Source organism: Anguilla rostrata, chromosome 11, assembly GCF_018555375.3.
Source record: "Anguilla rostrata isolate EN2019 chromosome 11, ASM1855537v3, whole genome shotgun sequence".
Lineage (NCBI taxonomy): Eukaryota > Metazoa > Chordata > Actinopteri > Anguilliformes > Anguillidae > Anguilla > Anguilla rostrata.
The window spans coordinates 16,949,825-16,965,445 of NC_057943.1; the positions used below are offsets into that span (position 1 = coordinate 16,949,825).

A 15,621-nucleotide genomic window follows, 5' to 3' on the forward strand; every position below is an offset into this window, starting at 1 on the left:
TTCAAGCTCCAACAGCTGCTTCTTGTGGCCCTGGCTCTTCTTTGCCCTCGTCTTCCGATTGTGGAACAACCTTCCCCAATCATCAGTCAGGAAGGCTTTAATAAATGCCTCAGAACTGACTTTTTCAAACAACACACCAATATTTCCATTTAAAAAAACAAACAAGCAAAAAAGTAACAAAGAAAGAACAAACAAAAACTTCTCTCGCCCTTAATGTCACAGGTCTGGAAGCATCTAACAAAGGACTAAATTATAATCCTATTAAAGTATTTCATGTCAGTTTCTAAGATAAAAATGTGAAGTCACTATATAAACATATTCTGCTTAAAATTAAACACATTAAAATTACTTCCAGACCATAAACCAAGGCATGCTAAACAAAGTCAAAACACCTGATGGGTTACATTGTGACACAATAGGTTTTCAACATTTCAACGAATATTTATTTTGCTGCAGTCCAATCACTGTGCATACATTTTTTTCGTGTAAAGGCAAATATAAAGGCAAATATATTACTATACAATATATGTCTTTACTACTTTAAGTTGGCTCAAACGGCAGTATAAATATGCGAAATTATTTTCCCCAAATGGCAGATAGGCGTCTGTAAACACATCTGTACAACTTCACCGGACATGTCTAAAAACAAGCCTTGAAGGGAAAAAAAGAAAGTAATGCGCAAGGTGGTGCAACGCTAAGTGTCAAGATAGCAGAACTTGAGAGCGGGAAACCGTGAAGAGGAAGCACCTTGCAGCCTATGCGTGAAACGGAAACGTTGGTAAGAAGCAGAAAAAATGTCTGCATGACTAATCTACTGATAGGTAATGGTTACAGTCTGATGAAAGCTTGTGGAAGATCGAGGAAAATTGTCAGGACGCTGGGCACTGTTCGTCTACGTCGTTAATACACTGTAGGCTACTGCGAGCCAAAAGAGGCTTGAAAGATAATTAAGCCGTCTCAACCAAGCAACGTGAATCCAGAGCGGTGTAACACATCAAAGCTTCAACACCTGGATTGCTGTACCGCTGCTTACTGGAGTGCTGGTTCGTGCACATGAGAAGGAAAGAAGGAACGGTCGTTTGAGATCCGATATGTCAACGGTAACCGCTACAGCATTTGACATTACAAGGACTATTGTATCTCCAGAAAGCGAAAACCATGTCCGCAATCAAACAGGTAAGAGAGGAATGCCAGTACATCAGCAAGTTAATAAAAAATAATGCTTGCATTGGTTTTTTATATAATTACAATTCTGATGAACTGAATGCTACTGCCGCGTAAATCTATAATTCCCATTCCTGACTTTATTTTATGGATGGTTGTGATAACAAATTGTTTTATTCAACAGCAAACCGTAATTTGGGGGATTTGCGACCCAGTAGCGGAAACAATGATAAAAAAAAATCCGTTGACGTGAAGCCTTTCAAATCTTCCGCCAATTATGAATTGTTGCTATCAAAAGCGTTGTTCGGTCGCTTCATTTTTTTTTTTAGTGTAGACAAGGTGCTGAATTTATGGGCTTGCATGTGCTGCTCCCTTCATAAATTATACAATTCCTGAGCTTAAAGAACTCGAAATAAAACGTTTGAGAAGTTGGAGAAAATCTATTTAGGTCTACCCCTTATGAATGAGTATAGAAGGACTGCAGTTGTGTCGCACTTTTTGTCTGATGTTAATTTTAATGTTATCAACCTGTCTTTCAGAATCGTGCTTTTTTTGTTAAAATAGCATTGCATGATTTTGGTATGTTGTAATTTGTGTTATATAGTATGTATATATAGTTATAGGCTGCGTAATTTAAGTGGTCCTGCAAATGACAAAGTAACAGATAATATGATTTAATTGCCCATCTATTCAGTTTTCCAAATCAAACGTTATGCGTCATTTATTCTAATGTTCTACTTATTCTAATGCCGAGATAATAATGATTTCCCAGAGCATCTGGACAATCCACAGTATTCTGGCTTAGCTCATTTGTGATGAGGTACAGTTGAGCAAAATACTTTAGGAAACTACCATTACACGTCCATGTAACATGTTCACTGCACGCAGGTTCAGTTTGATGGGCTATGTAATTTATTGTGGGTTTCCAGTCCGATGGATTGCGTGGTAAATGTTCACAGTTGCGCGTGACTGAAATGCCTCCTAAATAACATTTCCTTCCGACAGAATCTTAAATGAACTACTAGTCATACCACCATCTCCTAATTGCAATTAGCAATTAAAATTATCATGGTTTTAAAAGGGGGCGTGCTGATTTTCACCTTGCTCGTGACACAGCTTTTTATGTAGAAGATGTATTTTTTTATATAAAAGGTGCAAGAATGGATGTTTCGGTGTATTCTCGGAAATCTGACACAAAGTATCGGGTTGATGTTACTGCCTGGTGGCTATACGAGGGACAAAATGCAGCCATTTTTCATTAATATGCCATGGACCTGAAAACGACACCTTCTGAACAATGTTATTGATATTTCTATTGATATCATAAAATCAGTAGTAAACAAACAAACAACTAAAAAAAGTGTAATTCATATTAAAACTTGAATTTGGAAGCTGGGATGTTGAACAGTCAGCCAAATTATGCCATTTTAAAGTGTAGCCAGTCAATATCATGAAATCATTGGCTATTTAATTTAGCCTATTAAAACCAATTGCTTCAACTATCCCACTATATTGCAACTCCCCTTTGCAACCAATTACAATGTCAGTACATGGAAAACAATTGTACATGTACTTCCATTACTATTTGAAAGGCCTACTCAGAATGTGCTTAAATAACTGTAGAGAATTTACTATAAAAAATGGCACTAGCTTCATATTGTTTGAATCATCACTGGCAGAGCATTAGCCACTGGCACTGGCCTTTTGTGAAACATACAAAACAGTGTTTTTATACACCAAGAACTGTAGGTAGGTTTCAAGGTGATGTTGTTTCAAAGAGGATTGCTTGGCAGCCTTTGAATATAGACAGCCTTATTCTTGTCTTTGAGAATTGAGAGTCTGTTATTGCAAGTTTACTTAATGATGAAGGAAGAGGAAACATGCTTTAATGAATGCGTCCACTTCTACTGCAGCTACCATCTCAAATGTTGAGAATAATTATCTCAGCAGGCTCATGTTTGGATCGCTGAACTACAGTGTATTGACTTTACCACTGGCTTAATATCCAATGCACAGGATACTGATGGCTATAGATTTTTTAATAACAGGGTGACAAATTTAGTCTTTATTTTTTTCAAACTATGTCACATTGGAAGTTACAGTGAATATACAGTATGTGACATTGTTTTGTGTGAATAAATTAAATGAGTGTATGTTTAAATGAAGAGCACACAATAAATTGCTGTAGGTGCTGTCTAAATTTAAGAACCCGTGAGACCTCTTGTGGTAGCATGTAGAACTTGCATGCATTGTAAGATATATAGATCCATATGAATAGATTATACTATAAATGGCATGACTCCTTGCTGTAGCAATGCTGAAAACTGGAGTTAATTTACACAATATCAGAAAGGCTTTATTAAACTTAGTACTTGTAGTGTGGCTTAGTAACTCACTGTTAAACATTGGATTGAGTCTAACTTTCTATCTGGTAAACAAGTCTCTTGATTAATGATGTATTAGAGCTCCTGCTTTGATGTAGTCAGCTCTGGATTGCACAAAATATATCAGCAGAGATGCTGAGTCACTGCATTCTTAGAGCCTTGTCTGAATATTTTTAGTATTTTAGCCATTCCCAGGCTGCACACAAGGCAATGCGGGACTGCAAGTCCTGCTACATATGTGCCATACTGTAGCAGTTCAAATTATTCTTCATGACCATGTATGTAAGCATACAGGATCAACACAAAGTAAATGGAGTTGCCATGAGGATTGACAGTGTTATAGGTGTCATAATTTTTGCTGAGCCAGCAAATGCATTTCAGCAGGTGTATGTGAGAAGAATTACATGCTTAGGGTACTGTTGTATTGTGCCACTGGAACTGAAACCTCTCACAATCCCTCTCTTTTTTAACAGGGCAGTGTACCCCAATGCCTCTGCCTGCTTTAGGCACTCTAAAACTCATCCAAGGTAATGGCACAAACGTGGGCACGGTGATATCCTTTCAGTGCCCGTCCAAGCACCGGCTGGTTGGGGATGGCGTGGTGTCCTGCGTCTGGAACAGCAACAGCACCCAGTGGACCGGTGGCACACCCTGGTGCAAACGTATGTACAGTACAGCCAGAATGCACTGACTCTGTGAATTAATAGGTTGTCGTGTACGCTACGATGGATCACATCCTTTCTGCATATGGGTATATTTGCTTTGCCATACCTATCATTGTGCGTGCTGCCCCTCCGTCTACACCTTTTAGAATGATTCATGCTACACAGCGGTATAGAATGATCATGGGTATGACATTATTTATATAGAGATGCTGAGAAAATAACCTTGAGGGGTACATCAGTAATTCACATATACTGTCAGTGTGATCTTCTGAAAAGAGCGTGATTCTGAGATATTAACAGAAAGGCTGTAGAAGAAGCATCTGTAGCTCTTTCTCTTGTGGGGGCTTCCCTATTTTTTTCTGTTTAATATTTGGTTTGATCATTGTGCTTCTGAAAAGGGATGAAGTGGCTATGTTTCTGTGCAAGGCAGTTTCCTAGAAACCATTGATCTAGATGCCCACAAACACAGAAATACCTCCCACCAGACTTTTAACACTTGCTGTCAAAGGCCTCAACACTACTATGATGTCTGAAAATGACTTGTTCCAATGGTTCTTCTGTGTTGAATGGTAATTTCCATTACAGTATGTGAATGCTCTCCCTTCATCTTCCTAGCATTGGAATGTCATGCCATTCTGGGAGTGACTCAATGGCACACTCTAGTGTATACGGAGATGGAGATGGTTGAGGAATAAAACATGCTCACATGTATGCACATGTTCACATTCAGATACACACACACGCACACACCACTGACCCACACTCATGCACACACACACACACACACACGTACACCGCCCACCCACACTCACACACCACCCACACACACACAGACCTGCACATAGATAGGCCACCTCTAAAATGCGAACCTTTATTTGAGTTTACCTGAGGACAAATTGTGAAAGCAGAAATAGGATGTGGTGTCTCTATGCACATGTGTGGTTATTCACTGTTCTTCAGTGAGACAGCACGAAGAGGTTCAGGGAAGTGTATGTCAGTGTTAAATGCCCGACAGTTTTCACATTGTTGCAAACGTACAGCTTGTGGTCATAATGCTGAAGATGGTCAGCAGAGTGACCGCACTGAGGAGGTCAGGCTCATGTTGTTGAAGTGATGATGTCTTCATTAGACAGCCAAAAATTCAGAGCTTGTTGCGTGCACACTAGTCTTGTGGAAGAAGAAGCGAAACTGTACCATTTGACGCAACTGCGGAAATGTTGATTAGTGTGTGTTGTCCCTTTTAAATAAATACATAAATAAACCACAATAACAGCTTTGACTCAATAAGCATGGGGTATGATGGTGTTCCCATAGCTTTGCAGAAACATGTTGCCGTCTCACAAAATCCTAGCAAATCTTCAGAAGGCTGCAGTAAGTGCAAGCCCAGTAGCAAAGTATCATAGATGATGTTAGTTTGGGAGCCTAGGCAGTCAGGTACATTAAGAGATAGCTCCCTTGAGTGATGAATGGCTGATGAACAATAGTGAGCTGAACCTGCCTTTGTTTGCATTCGCACACAGCTGAACAACCCCCACATGCTTTTCTGTACTCTTAGCTCTGTCTAAGTACGAGGACTTTGGATTCAGGGTGGCTGTGATCGCCTCCATCGTCAGCTGTGCCATAATCCTGCTGATGTCCATGGCCTTCCTCACCTGCTGTCTGCTGAAGTGTGTGAGGAAACAGGAACGGAGGACACGTGAGAGGTGAGGGGAACTGAGAAACAGGTGTCCAAACAATGTGATACACAGTTTCAGTGTTTGTCTTTATATTTGTGTGGCTTAGATACACATCTGCTTTTAGCGGGGTTGGTACATGAAGTAAAACAGGTTTTAAGAGCTGGAAATACGTAATTCAGCATTGTTTAGTACAGTTATGGTATTCAATGCACAATTCTCAATTTATGTATTGCGTGCATTGGATGTAATCTTTGTCATAAGTATAGCACATGTATTCAATGTTTTGATGCATTGACTTCTGTATGTCAGTATATTGACTGTTATCACTCATTAACAATAATAATCATGTGGTCTCCAGGGAGACACAGCTGTGGAACCAGTTGGAGCGGGAGGAACTGGCGGAGATGCAGGCATTGTATTATGGCTACAAAGGCAGGAACAACAACAACAACGTGAGCAAGCAGAAGACAGCAGGGGAACGGTCCCATAACCTGGCTGGGTGTGACAATATGGTTTTCTGCAGGTGAGTGTACAGTTGTCTTGGCCTTGTGTCTTACGGCATGTAGGCATTAACAAATACACAAAATCAAACAAATATCGTGTTGTTATACATAGATCTCTAGAGTTTACATTCTTCTCTGAGAGCACTTTTGATCATTGACTACAATAAAGTTACATTCTATTCTATTCCATACTATATTATTAAACTTGGACAGAGAAACATTGCCAGCCTGCCATTATAAAGAATATCTGGATACCCAAAGGGCACTTTTGTACTACTTCCCAGTTTTCTAAAAAAAATATTATTTTCATTTTATCCTTAGTTGATTCCAGCCACTTACAGTAAGTTTAACATATTTCACTTCAACTTATACTTAAGCATCAGTTAAGAATACTAATTCCAGTTGCCTGCTGTAATGCTTTTAAAATACTATAAAACTCTATAATCAAATGTGAATGTGATTTGGTTGCATGTGAGGTTATTTGTGTCCCAGTTTGTTCAGTGGTTATCATCACATAAGGAGCTTTCCACTGAGGTATAATCTCGGGCTAGTAATGGATTAGCCAAGCAGAGAGCCCTTGAAGCAGAACTGACCCCAGTGTTCCTGCTTCTCCTCCACAGGTGTCACCATGATTACTCATTTGCAGTGGGTGGACTCGCTCACTCCACCCCAGGCCCCATCCCTGGGCCTGCGCCTTTGACTTTCCCGTACAGAGGGCGTGACCCGTCCCTCAGCCTGCACCCTCAGAGCCTGGCCCCTCCCCGAGGCTGCTGCCCAACAGAGGGCAGAACTGCGGCAGCGAGCGAGCCGCACGTGGGCAACGTTTGCAGGAAGTGCAGACACCCGCTGTGCGCGCATGTGCGTCCTATGCACGTTATATCTGTTTGAGGAAGAGAAACCGACCAGCGAACGGGCAGCGCCCAAAGCAGAGATCAGGCAACACTGCGCCTGAGCAGAAGCACACGTGCCTTAAACACAACCTTTTATCAGAATGAACACTGTGGTCCCTCCCACAGGATCTACAGAAAGTGTTTTGCACCTTTTAATTGGGAAACTGCCTTTAGCCAGTAGGACTTTATTTTTTATTCTTTATTGTCTGTTCTGTTTCCTTTCGGAAACTTAATCCACGGAGTCAAAACGATAATTATGTTTTATAAAAGGATACAAGAAGCTTAAGGGAATACAAGGATTAGGACCGTTCAATTACTTGGGATTTTTTTTTCTGTGTGTGTGTGTAAGAGAATATAAATGGAAATCAGTTTAATTAAACTGATTTATTGAAAGAACCATTTGCTTTCAGAATCGTAAAACTTACAACAACCACTGTTGAATTGTAAAATGACAAAGATTGGTACTAAAAAACTTATCTTGAATTTTCCTATGGAAAACATGAAAGAAGTGATCAAGGCCTGGCAACCAAGGAACATCTGTGCAGTTGGTTTATTTCCAGCACCGCAGTTTTAACACTTTGTAATTCTAAGTTCTTTGTACTTGGAAGCGTGTGCTTTTGATTTGGAGAATAAAATTATCATATTAAACATTTTTATCACATTTATTTTTTGGAAGAACAGTGTGCATTAAGACTGTTTTTCATATTATGTATAATTGCATTACATAACATTCATTTAGCAGACACTCTTATCCAGTGTTACGTACAATGTAGAAGAGCATAAGTGCATTGACTTAATTTATATTAGTAATAATGCCAGACCTGGCTAACAACATTCTCAAACCAGTGAGTTACATAATATAACTAAAGCATAAATGAAAATGAAGTTTGCTAAGCAGGAACCAAAATACAAACATTGAATGCATACAGATTGTATCTGTAAGAGGCCCTAAGAAGTAAAATCTAAAATCATACAAAATCCTGTAACCTGAATAGGTATGAATGGTAGGGCTGTTAGGGGTTTGCGAGGGGCATCAAGATGCAGTCTGAAGAGGTTATTCAGTCTGCATGCAATAAGAGACCTCAATGCTCCTGTCATAACTACTGTGGGAAATTTGCTCTACTATTGGGCTGTGCCAAAGTGAAGTCAAATGATGACAATACAATTGTTAGCTTTGTATGAAGTTTCATTATAAGAAACATCCTTTTTACTAAAACATGCTTTTTGAATTAATGGAATGCAAAGTCATTTTCATGCTTTCTTTATATATTTTTTACACCATAAATATTACAGGACCATGCCTTCATGAGAGGGAACTTTAGGCTATATCTGTTTTAGGCTAGATCTGTTATAATTATAAAATACTGTGTTAAAGTTACAGGTATATGACCTCTTGCATGGTGATTTCCATTACAGTGAAAAGGGGAAGCTCCGCTCAGTCACCTCCAATGTATAGAACTCAGCTGTGTGGTGTATGGCAAGCATGCCTCACCAAAATGCTCACCACACATCAGCTGAAGTGGAAAATGAGGGATAATTGAATTTAATGTGCTATGGGCCAGGTTGGAAATTTGTTGGCACCTTTTCTCTTTGCAGTTTGCAGTAACTGTCATGGCATTGTTTTCGTGACCACAAGTCAGGACGCAGGACAGTGAATAAGGACCATAGACTGTAGAAAAATAAGGACCCCTTCTGAACGGTGTATCCTATAACCTGGAGTTCCCTTCACTGAACTGGGCCAATGGGTTTCTTATTGGTCCAGATAGAAGACTGTCTCCCCTGAGATCACCAACATCATTACCATCAGCAGCCATTTTAACAGAAACAGTCCCATACAAGTACCAATGAAGTCCTACCTTGTTTACCATTTTGAGGCACCTGATGGGTTGGCCAATGTGTTGTTTTGAATGGATTTGTTATGTTTTATTTGTGGTTTAATGAATACGCATTGAACATAAAGTCAAGGTTTTGCATTTTGTGTTTTGCTTAGTTTTTAGTTTAGCAGTTTAATTATTTTGGTTATGCCTAGCCCCAGGTTTGAAGAAGCCTCGAAAAGACTTGTGCAGACCCTCGAAACAAATAATTACTGTATTTTTCTCAAATGTAATGTCATGGCATTGACATCGATGATAAGGGTATCCATGATTGAAAACAGCTTCGAGATTGACAATTTTATTTATTTATTCATTTTTAATCCCATTTCAATAGAGAGAATTCACAAACAACTTCACACGTCCACACAATAAAAGCCCAAACTAAGGGGATTTTGCATTTTTTCTTGCTTTTTTTCTGCCTCATCTCAAATGCTCCAAGCCCACAAAGAATATGTCTTCCCAAATTACTTGAAACATTTGGTGGCATTGCTTTGGAATACAGCTTGTTTAATTTGTGTGAGGTAAGATAGCCAGTATTGTTTCTCATACAGTAACTTGGCGTAGTTTTGATATCAGGCCTAGATTTAACCTCTTTTAATGAATGATCTAGACAGTGCTTTGAACTTGGCATTTTTGTACGTTGAAAACGTTTTTTTCATCAGATTTATTTTATACTGGAGCCACTCATACAACGTTGCTACATTATTTTTATCAGGCAGATTCCTCTTATATTTGATTAACTTTTTTGTACATAGTCGCTTGCCCTTGATTTGTAGTTCTACTCCAGAGTAGGCTAGCTCTTGGATGACGTGAAGTTAGCACCACACAGCGCATGCCGCTGGTTTATGGCAGAAACCCAACAGTGGGCGGCTCCACACGAACGGATCTGCTGGGAATCTGGCATGGGCGGGACAAAAATAGCGAATTGGCAACGACGAAGTGGAGACGCACCAGTCAGGAAGAAAGAGGAAAAAGTAGCAGGACTTTCCACAATGGCAGGTTTGTGAAACTAGTAACCTTATTTGGTATCTAAACTGGCTTAAAGAACACATTGGCTACATTTTGTAACATATACAAAGATATCGTAGCCAGCAGGCTTTATAAATGTCACGAATACCTGTTGCTGGATGACCTTCTGTTGTCAACCAGCTGCTTAGCTAGCAGGGTATTGTACGACCATTTTGCAAATAAAATCACGCAAATTTGTTATGTTGTCCCTTAAATTCTTACTAGTTGTGAAGCTGTTTTTCGTCGTTGAAAGTCAATGCATGCCACTCATAGCTAGGTAACCGTTCACTATTCTTGCAGGCTAAATCAATGGAGATAGGCCTATTTTAAGGAATATAAATAAATAAATACCGGCTGTCCATTTGCCGGCAAGCGTCAAACTTATGGACAGTTAATTAGCAAATGAATAATATATTGACAGAGTTAACTTGAGTAGAGGATAAATTAGACGCATTGGTATTATAATAATTAATTATAGTTCCCGGAAATAATCCAGTGATATCCCTGTTCCCAATCATTATTTTATTATCAGCCAGTCCATATAAAAGGGGTTTCCTTTACCTTCTCACGTAAGTTACATGTGATTCATTTCTACATAAATTTGTTTAATGTAGACGTTGACATTTGGTATCATGTGGTAACGTAAGCAAAAACAAAAAAGTTTTTGCTTACTTTCAGGTGCTGCACTAAAATTAGTTTTTTATTTGCAACCTTATTTGGTGTTTTTTGTGTCGTAGTGTGTAGGCTACATAGTGTCGAAATGAATTTATGAGTTTTATAGCCTAATCTTGCAAATGTGTATGCATTATTTTAATAATAAAAGCAATTCATGTGTCTGTGTGATGTAGGTGCCAGAATTGTAGGTTTAGGCAGACTTGGCAAATAGGAGACATGATGAGAGTATGGTTGTGGAGAACATAATTATTATGTTAAAATGTGATTAGTCTGTCAAATTGTGGAAAGCAGGCTACTGGTTTGGACACTTTCCAGAGAGTTTGGAATGTTCAGTGGCATCTTTCCTTATGGACCAAGCCCTGTTGTTTAGCATTAAAATCCCAAGGGAGACATGCATTCTGGATTCCTTTTGGGTAATCCTTGCAGTTCTGTTTTTTTAACTTAATTTCTTTGTTTAATATTTTTATGTATGAAGGAATAGCTTTGTGGTTTGAACATCCAACTGGTGGCAACAGGATTTTCATTGTGATGTAACCATTGTTCAGTGAGTTTGTACTGTCAAAAATATATAATATCAGTCACATAGATGTGCTGTTAGTTGCAGTGATGGTTCTGAGCACCAGGATATGTGAGTGCTGATCAGAAATTTTTTTTGTATCCCACTCACTGACTTCCTAATGCCACTTGTAGAAAGTATGGCTTCTTTTGCAGTAAAAATCATTCATTATTTCTTTCAGGTCCTATTCTAAAATATAAAAATGCTATTTTGGAGTAATGGAAGCTGCGAATACATGTAGGTGAAACCTGGTACACTATTTTTCCTTACAATTTTTTGTTCTTTTATTAACAGATAGCTACTATGACCAGCTGTTAAAAGACTCTGAGTTCCTTGCAACTAATCAACGACTGGACACCGAATTGCTGGATAAGCTTGTTTTGCAGCTCAACCGAATTTATCCTCAGATACTGAATGACAAAGAGGCTCACAGAGTGAGTGCAGTCTCCCAGGTCTGTTGGTGGAAACCATGTAAGGCTTTGAACGGACTAAGGGGCCCCTGTACTTAAAGATACAAGAGGCAATTTCCCCTGTTTATTTTCTGCAGGTATAAAGTAAAGGCTGTAAGAAAGTAAACAGCTTTTTATTCCATTAAAACAGGAAATCACAAGATGTGTATATGCAATAAATATGTGCAACAAATATTTTTTTTTATAATTTTATGCCTGTACACACTTTTCCTCACAGAAATAGCTAAAACACTTAGAGAAGTTTTTTGTTTTTACTGTGCTGTTACCTGAGTGAATAGATTTATGCTGACAATAGCTGACCATGTCTGTCGGCTACAGTTCCGGAACCTCAGTGTGCCTACAAGCATCCGATTGGCTGAGCTCCTGGCCCACCTTAAGGTGAAAGGGGAGGAGGCGTGCCATGAGTTCTACAGAGCACTGCACATCCATGCTGAGGATGTGTACTTCAGCCTGCCCACCCGTGTAAGCCGCAGGGGTAAGGACCTCCCTTGGCATGCGTGAAAGTCATAAGCACGTTTGCTTTTAGTGCCTTTTCAAAGTGTCCAGCCTATTTTTAATCATATCTATCCTGGTTTGGGGACACCTGTGTTTCCCAAGAGAGAAAAAATTAATCCTACCTACATCTTTAAGGAAACTTTGTTTTGTTGGACCCCTACAAATAAGACTTGAATCAGGATTTGACTGAGAAAAGTTTTGACTGTGGGTAAATTGCCCTAAATGTGACATTGTTTTCCGAGGAGCATTTGATAGCAGGGAATCTCATTTGTGAGGTCTATCGTTCAGGCACGTTCCAGCTGTAGTCCTTTAGTTATTTTTCTATGAAAACCCTCACTCCCACAAGGGACTAATAAGGTGATTATCTATATTAAATCTCAGCAAGCTTTAAAGCAAGTTAAACCATCTGTCTGCTGAGGCTCTTTTTTATTTTACTGTAGAGTGTTATTTAAATATCTGGCGGTACAACAGAACTGCCTGTCTGGTTGAAGGCTGGTTTCTTAATTGTATATTTGAGTTAACTATGTGCTTGCCTGCCCTAATTCTCTGCTATTGGCTGTATGTTTTACAGAGAAACTCAAAATGTATTGCTTTTATTCCTAGAAACGACAGATCCTGCAAGGACTAACCCTGCTGTTGACCTCGGGGAGAGATTTGTTCTTAATGACAGGGGTAAATAAAACAATACAAATCCTAATGCACGGTAGACTTCTCAGTGTTTGCTCAATTCTGAAGAGTTTATGAGACCAATAGGGGTCAAATGTACTCTTTGACTCTATAAAGTACTCTACGAAATAGAATGTAGCTCTGAATATTTTGCTGTGTGATCTTCATGAGTGCAATGCTGTTTTTTGTCTTTCTATAAATCTTTTGGGCCTGACATATATGATATGTATGATAATTAAATATTCTAGAAGAAGCACTTTTAAGCGATGCATGTTTACAGCCAGTTATCTGTAAGAGCCTACTTTATGTCCAGGTCCTATGTCATTTTCCTTATGGATCTCTGCAAAGGGAATTCCACTTCTCCATACCACAGATGCATAATTATTTTAGGTTGATAACTGTGTAATCCAATGACCATTGGGGATTCAAATCTTTTTCGGGCTGCTTCAAACTGCTTCAAAGCCCCCACTAAAAAATATGAGATAGGACAGTGCCTTATCTCTGTAAGGGTCTCATTACGCAGTAGGTTTCACATTTACTGTCGGTTGACTGCAGATGCATCCACATGATTGCACTGCATTCTTTGGAAGTCGTACTCCAGTTAATATAGACTTAAGTACAGTACATGCAGCCTATGAACAAATGGGTCAATCGAAAATCCCCTGAATTATGAAAAATGTCTGTAACGTTGCTAGCCTTTAGTCTGCTTTGGTCTTTATGCATGTGCCTTTGAGCCTGTTGTGAAGCTCTTTCTGGCCCACAGGTCCCTGGTTCTTCGTGGGCTGTTTGAGTGTGGCGGTGGGGCTGGCAGTCCTCTATTACTGTGGTGGTGAGTTCATGGGCCTTGCCTTTTACGGCCTGTTTTCATACCGGCCTGTCAATAAATCCCATTTAACCTGACGGAGTGCCCCTCACAATGTGATTAGCACAGAGTGCTTAGCGGAGCACAACACCGTGAAGCGCTCGCAAGAAATTAAAACACAGTTGTTGTTTCGGTGTAATTGTGCATCGTTAAAACCGACTGCCTTTGTGGCGTAGGAGAGTACATTCCCCACTTTAAGCGTCATTAAGTTTCTCATGCTGAGGAAGCTTGTGGCTTCTGAAATGAAGAGACGGCACATCCTGTGTGGGTTATGCTCACAGCAGTTATTGCAAACAGTGATGCGAAAGCTAAGACAGCGTGGTAGCTTATCGCAGGCTTTTGTTGTCTCTGCATGTAAGGAGGCCATTTGCAGCGTTTGCTTTGAGTCCTCATGTTTCACGTGTTAAATGTGAGCTGCAGGAGTTTCCATTGCACTGAACTGCCCATCTTGTGCTCTGCAGACAGCAAGGTGTTCGGTGATCCCCGGAGAGTGCTGGGGTTCACTGCTCTGGGGCTCGGCAGGCAGGCCAAAGAGGTGCTCATATCATATACAGATGACACAAACAGGAAGCTGTAGGCTTCATGGCCACCAAAGGAACTGTGCCATTGTCAGGGATACCTGTGATAACTACATTTTGCCATATCAAAGAATGGGCATGAAGGGCACCTGAGGTTCCCTTTTAATGTGTGTGCATATATTGCATATAATAACTTCTTATAATCCCTGGAGTTTTAAAAAGCAAATGAATTGTAAGATTTGTATTTTAAATATGGGAGGTTTCATATTATTTTATTAATACTGAATATGGTTTTATATTTGAATATTTAAATATTTCTACTTGGTATTAGGTAAGCATGGTGCTACAGTACTCTTCATAAGAGTGAAAAATGTGCCTGTTCAAAAATGTGCCTATTATATACTATATATGTAATTCTCTGTACATCAGGGGCTGCACTAAAATCAGTTCTTTAAAAATGTTTTAAGAAAAGTTTAAAATGGGGGGACTGCTAAAGTTAGCTGTAAGGCTAAGCTATGGAACACCTTGAAAAAATTCATTTGGCAAATTCATTTCATTATTTTTCTATTTAGTGCTAAGCAGCATGTACGCTAATGGCTTGAGCTTACATACAGGGCCTCTGATTGGTAGATGAATTTTGCATGTAATCTGTACTGTTACGCTGATTGATTCTGATCTCTTATACAGTCATCATTACCATGTTAGTGTCTCAGAATGCTGAGACTCTAATGTGTACTGCAATCTCTTTGTGATGTTGGTTGGTCAGTTGTGGCCTGTCTTGAAATTAAAGGGACATTTGCATTTGTGTGTGGCTGAATGTATAAAAATTAGTTTCCATATTTATTAAAGTCGGAAACAGTTATCAATATCTAAATAAGATTTAGTGTTCAGCTGAGTGGATGTACATATATGAGCCCAGATGTGTGTGTTAATGGTATGCAGTGAATGAGAGCTTTTTAATTCCCCACTTGTACTTAAAGCCAGATGACAACTCATTATAAAACAACTGTGGGATAATTTAATTGCATCCACTAATGTAGAATTATCCTGGGGTTCCTAACAGGTATAACCCTCCTTACCTTAATTGTATGCGTCTTGCGGTTTCGCCTTATCTTCTCCACTGCCTTTGCAGAAAAATGGAAGCTTAATAAAAAGAAACATCTTTAGAGTCTGTTCCATCTTCCCAAACAAATTCATGATGCGACTTGACAAGTC

At 39.3% G+C, this 15,621-nt stretch overlaps 2 protein-coding genes across 4 annotated transcripts; both read left to right on the forward strand.

Annotated features, from left to right (window-relative positions):
- Positions 1–718: 718 nt before the first annotated feature.
- Positions 719–7,930, forward strand: LOC135234109 (sushi domain-containing protein 3). 3 transcript variants are annotated; one of them, XM_064298313.1, is made up of 6 exons: positions 719–1,176; positions 4,022–4,210; positions 5,769–5,916; positions 6,248–6,412; positions 6,714–6,732; positions 7,013–7,153. In XM_064298313.1, exons 1-5 carry the CDS (start codon positions 1,092–1,094, stop codon positions 6,715–6,717), a joined length of 591 nt encoding a protein of 196 aa, XP_064154383.1. In that variant the 5' UTR covers positions 719–1,091; the 3' UTR covers positions 6,718–6,732; positions 7,013–7,153. The 3 variants fall into 3 exon arrangements, with proteins under 3 accessions (XP_064154383.1, XP_064154382.1, XP_064154381.1); XM_064298312.1 differs by having other exon boundaries at positions 6,714–7,156; XM_064298311.1 differs by lacking the exon at positions 6,714–6,732 and having other exon boundaries at positions 720–1,176; positions 7,013–7,930.
- Positions 7,931–9,797: 1,867 nt separating this feature from the next.
- LOC135234110 (caspase recruitment domain-containing protein 19-like) lies at positions 9,798–15,579 on the forward strand. The gene is made up of 6 exons (XM_064298314.1): positions 9,798–10,155; positions 11,690–11,829; positions 12,184–12,340; positions 12,964–13,032; positions 13,790–13,855; positions 14,350–15,579. The coding sequence occupies exons 1-6, from the start codon at positions 10,002–10,004 to the stop codon at positions 14,463–14,465; spliced, it is 702 nt and encodes a 233-aa protein (XP_064154384.1). The 5' UTR covers positions 9,798–10,001; the 3' UTR covers positions 14,466–15,579.
- Positions 15,580–15,621: the final 42 nt, after the last annotated feature.

Excerpts from the sequence above, each read along its gene's own strand:
- LOC135234109 (XM_064298311.1), top strand. The coding sequence starts at position 1,092 with ATGTCAACGGTAACCGCTACAGCATTTGACATTACAAGGACTATTGTA. Across the intron at positions 1,177-4,021 it reads CCATGTCCGCAATCAAACAG|GGCAGTGTACCCCAATGCCT; the intron begins GTAAGAGAGGAA and ends CTTTTTTAACAG. Across the intron at positions 6,413-7,012 it reads GACAATATGGTTTTCTGCAG|GTGTCACCATGATTACTCAT; the intron begins GTGAGTGTACAG and ends TCTCCTCCACAG.
- LOC135234110 (XM_064298314.1), top strand. The coding sequence starts at position 10,002 with ATGGCAGAAACCCAACAGTGGGCGGCTCCACACGAACGGATCTGCTGG. Across the intron at positions 11,830-12,183 it reads ATGACAAAGAGGCTCACAGA|TTCCGGAACCTCAGTGTGCC; the intron begins GTGAGTGCAGTC and ends TGTCGGCTACAG. Across the intron at positions 13,856-14,349 it reads AGTCCTCTATTACTGTGGTG|ACAGCAAGGTGTTCGGTGAT; the intron begins GTGAGTTCATGG and ends TGTGCTCTGCAG.